The 1,603-nt window shown below is 41.2% G+C and overlaps 1 protein-coding gene across 2 annotated transcripts in view; it reads left to right on the top strand.

Moving 5' to 3' along the window:
* The window catches only part of prkd2 (protein kinase D2), a 36,518-nt gene extending 34,915 nt beyond the window's left edge, over positions 1–1,603 (top strand). For both annotated transcript variants that reach the window (XM_035679940.1, XM_035679939.1), the window contains one exon: positions 115–1,603. In XM_035679940.1, coding sequence (XP_035535833.1) covers positions 115–339 — 225 coding nt within the window. In that variant the 3' untranslated portion in view covers positions 340–1,603. The remainder of the gene's footprint in view (positions 1–114) is intronic.

The raw sequence follows: 1,603 nt of genomic DNA, 5'->3' as shown, positions 1-1,603 counted from the left end.
CACACATCCAAGAGTTTACATTTCACACACACACACACACACACACACACACACACACACACAGCTCCTAAAACTGAAACTGTATCCCTGTGTTTATTCCTGTTTGTTTGCCAGGACTATCAGACATGGCTAGACCTACGAGAGCTGGAAACCAAACTCGGCGGGCGTTACATCACCCACGAGAGTGATGACAGCCGCTGGCAAATGTTTGCCCGTGAACATACTCTGCCTTACCCTGCTCATCTTGTGCCTCCTCCTGCTGCGCCGGCCTCTGACGATGAGGAGGGCAGGGAGGATGCTGATGTGCAAGGCCTCACTGAGAGGGTCAGCATCCTCTGACCAGAGAGACAGAGACAAGAGGACTCAAGCTTATTTAGGAAGGAGGAAAGAAGTAGGGCGAGGGAGGGGGGCTAGGAAGGTTGACTTAGAAAGAGATCTGAAAGAGACATAGAGATGCTAAAAATAATATGGGTCTAATAAGAATAGTGTCCAGCTGTTTAGACTTTCACAGCACATCTGTGTGCCAGCACGCAATTTAACAGCAATAAATCAAAATTCACTTCTCCAGCCTGAGGTCATCAAAACTTCCTTCTATTCATTTACCTCTGCTGTTATTGGCCCTCTTTCATCTTTCAAACTCTTTTCATGTTGAAGACTGCTTGACTCTATTTCACACCCTGTGTGCAGCTGACCTGGAGAGTCTTTACAGATACAATTGGAGTCAACTTAAAATTTGTCACACGAATGAAAAGCTGCATGTTCTCTGCCTCTCACCACAAAATCCTTCAAAGTGAACCAGGAAATACCATTTCACAGTGAGCGATCAAGATAAGATTTGGTATAGTTGTGTATTTTTCTAATCAAATAGTTTATTTAAAATGAAACTGCCTTGTAACATTTTTATTGTAGTGTCATTTAATTGGACTGACTGGAATTACAGTCCCTTTTATGTCTTCAGTAAAGGCCGGTTAAGTCTTTTTTTCAGTGAGGGCTTTATGGTGACAAAAGACTTCCTCTGTGCTGGTAATTACTATTGTGCAGGCATCGAGTCAAACCCATCTGTAGTCACAAATGCATTCCCATAAATGCATGTCCTGTTGTGAAAACTGGAAGTATTGATCCAGGGATAGCAAATCCTCCAGTAATTACCACTAGTTTTGAGCCACAATAGAGTCTTAAAAAACATATGTGATTAAAGATGTCTTTGCGGGTTTAAATGAACTTGCACTGGGCTGTTCACTGGCAGTATGAGACATTTAAATGGACACTTCTTTTAAACAACACAGCTCCTTGCTTGTTGCTTTTAAGAAGAGCAGACCTCTCCCTAGGATGCAAGTGCATAGATGGACAGCTTGGGTTACTAAAACTAGATTTTGGAGAGTGTATGTAGTTTTATTATTGACTACCTGTCATGTCAATATGTTGCATGTTTCTGTGAAGTAGAATTATCTAGATACAATATAAAACATACTGTAGTTATGATGGTCTATTATGCACGTGTAGCCTGAAGCTTATGTAGTTGTCAAATATGCATAGACTGTGTATAACATGTTTGAAGGATGATCCTAGCATTGGAAACAGACAATACAAACCTTGAACAATA

This window comes from Morone saxatilis, unplaced genomic scaffold (assembly GCF_004916995.1).
Source record: "Morone saxatilis isolate NCDOM2014 unplaced genomic scaffold, NCSU_SB_2.0 Contig8, whole genome shotgun sequence".
Taxonomy (NCBI): Eukaryota; Metazoa; Chordata; class Actinopteri; family Moronidae; genus Morone; species Morone saxatilis.
The sequence above is the reverse complement of the archived record's forward strand: the minus strand, read 5'-3'. Positions and strand labels throughout refer to the sequence as shown.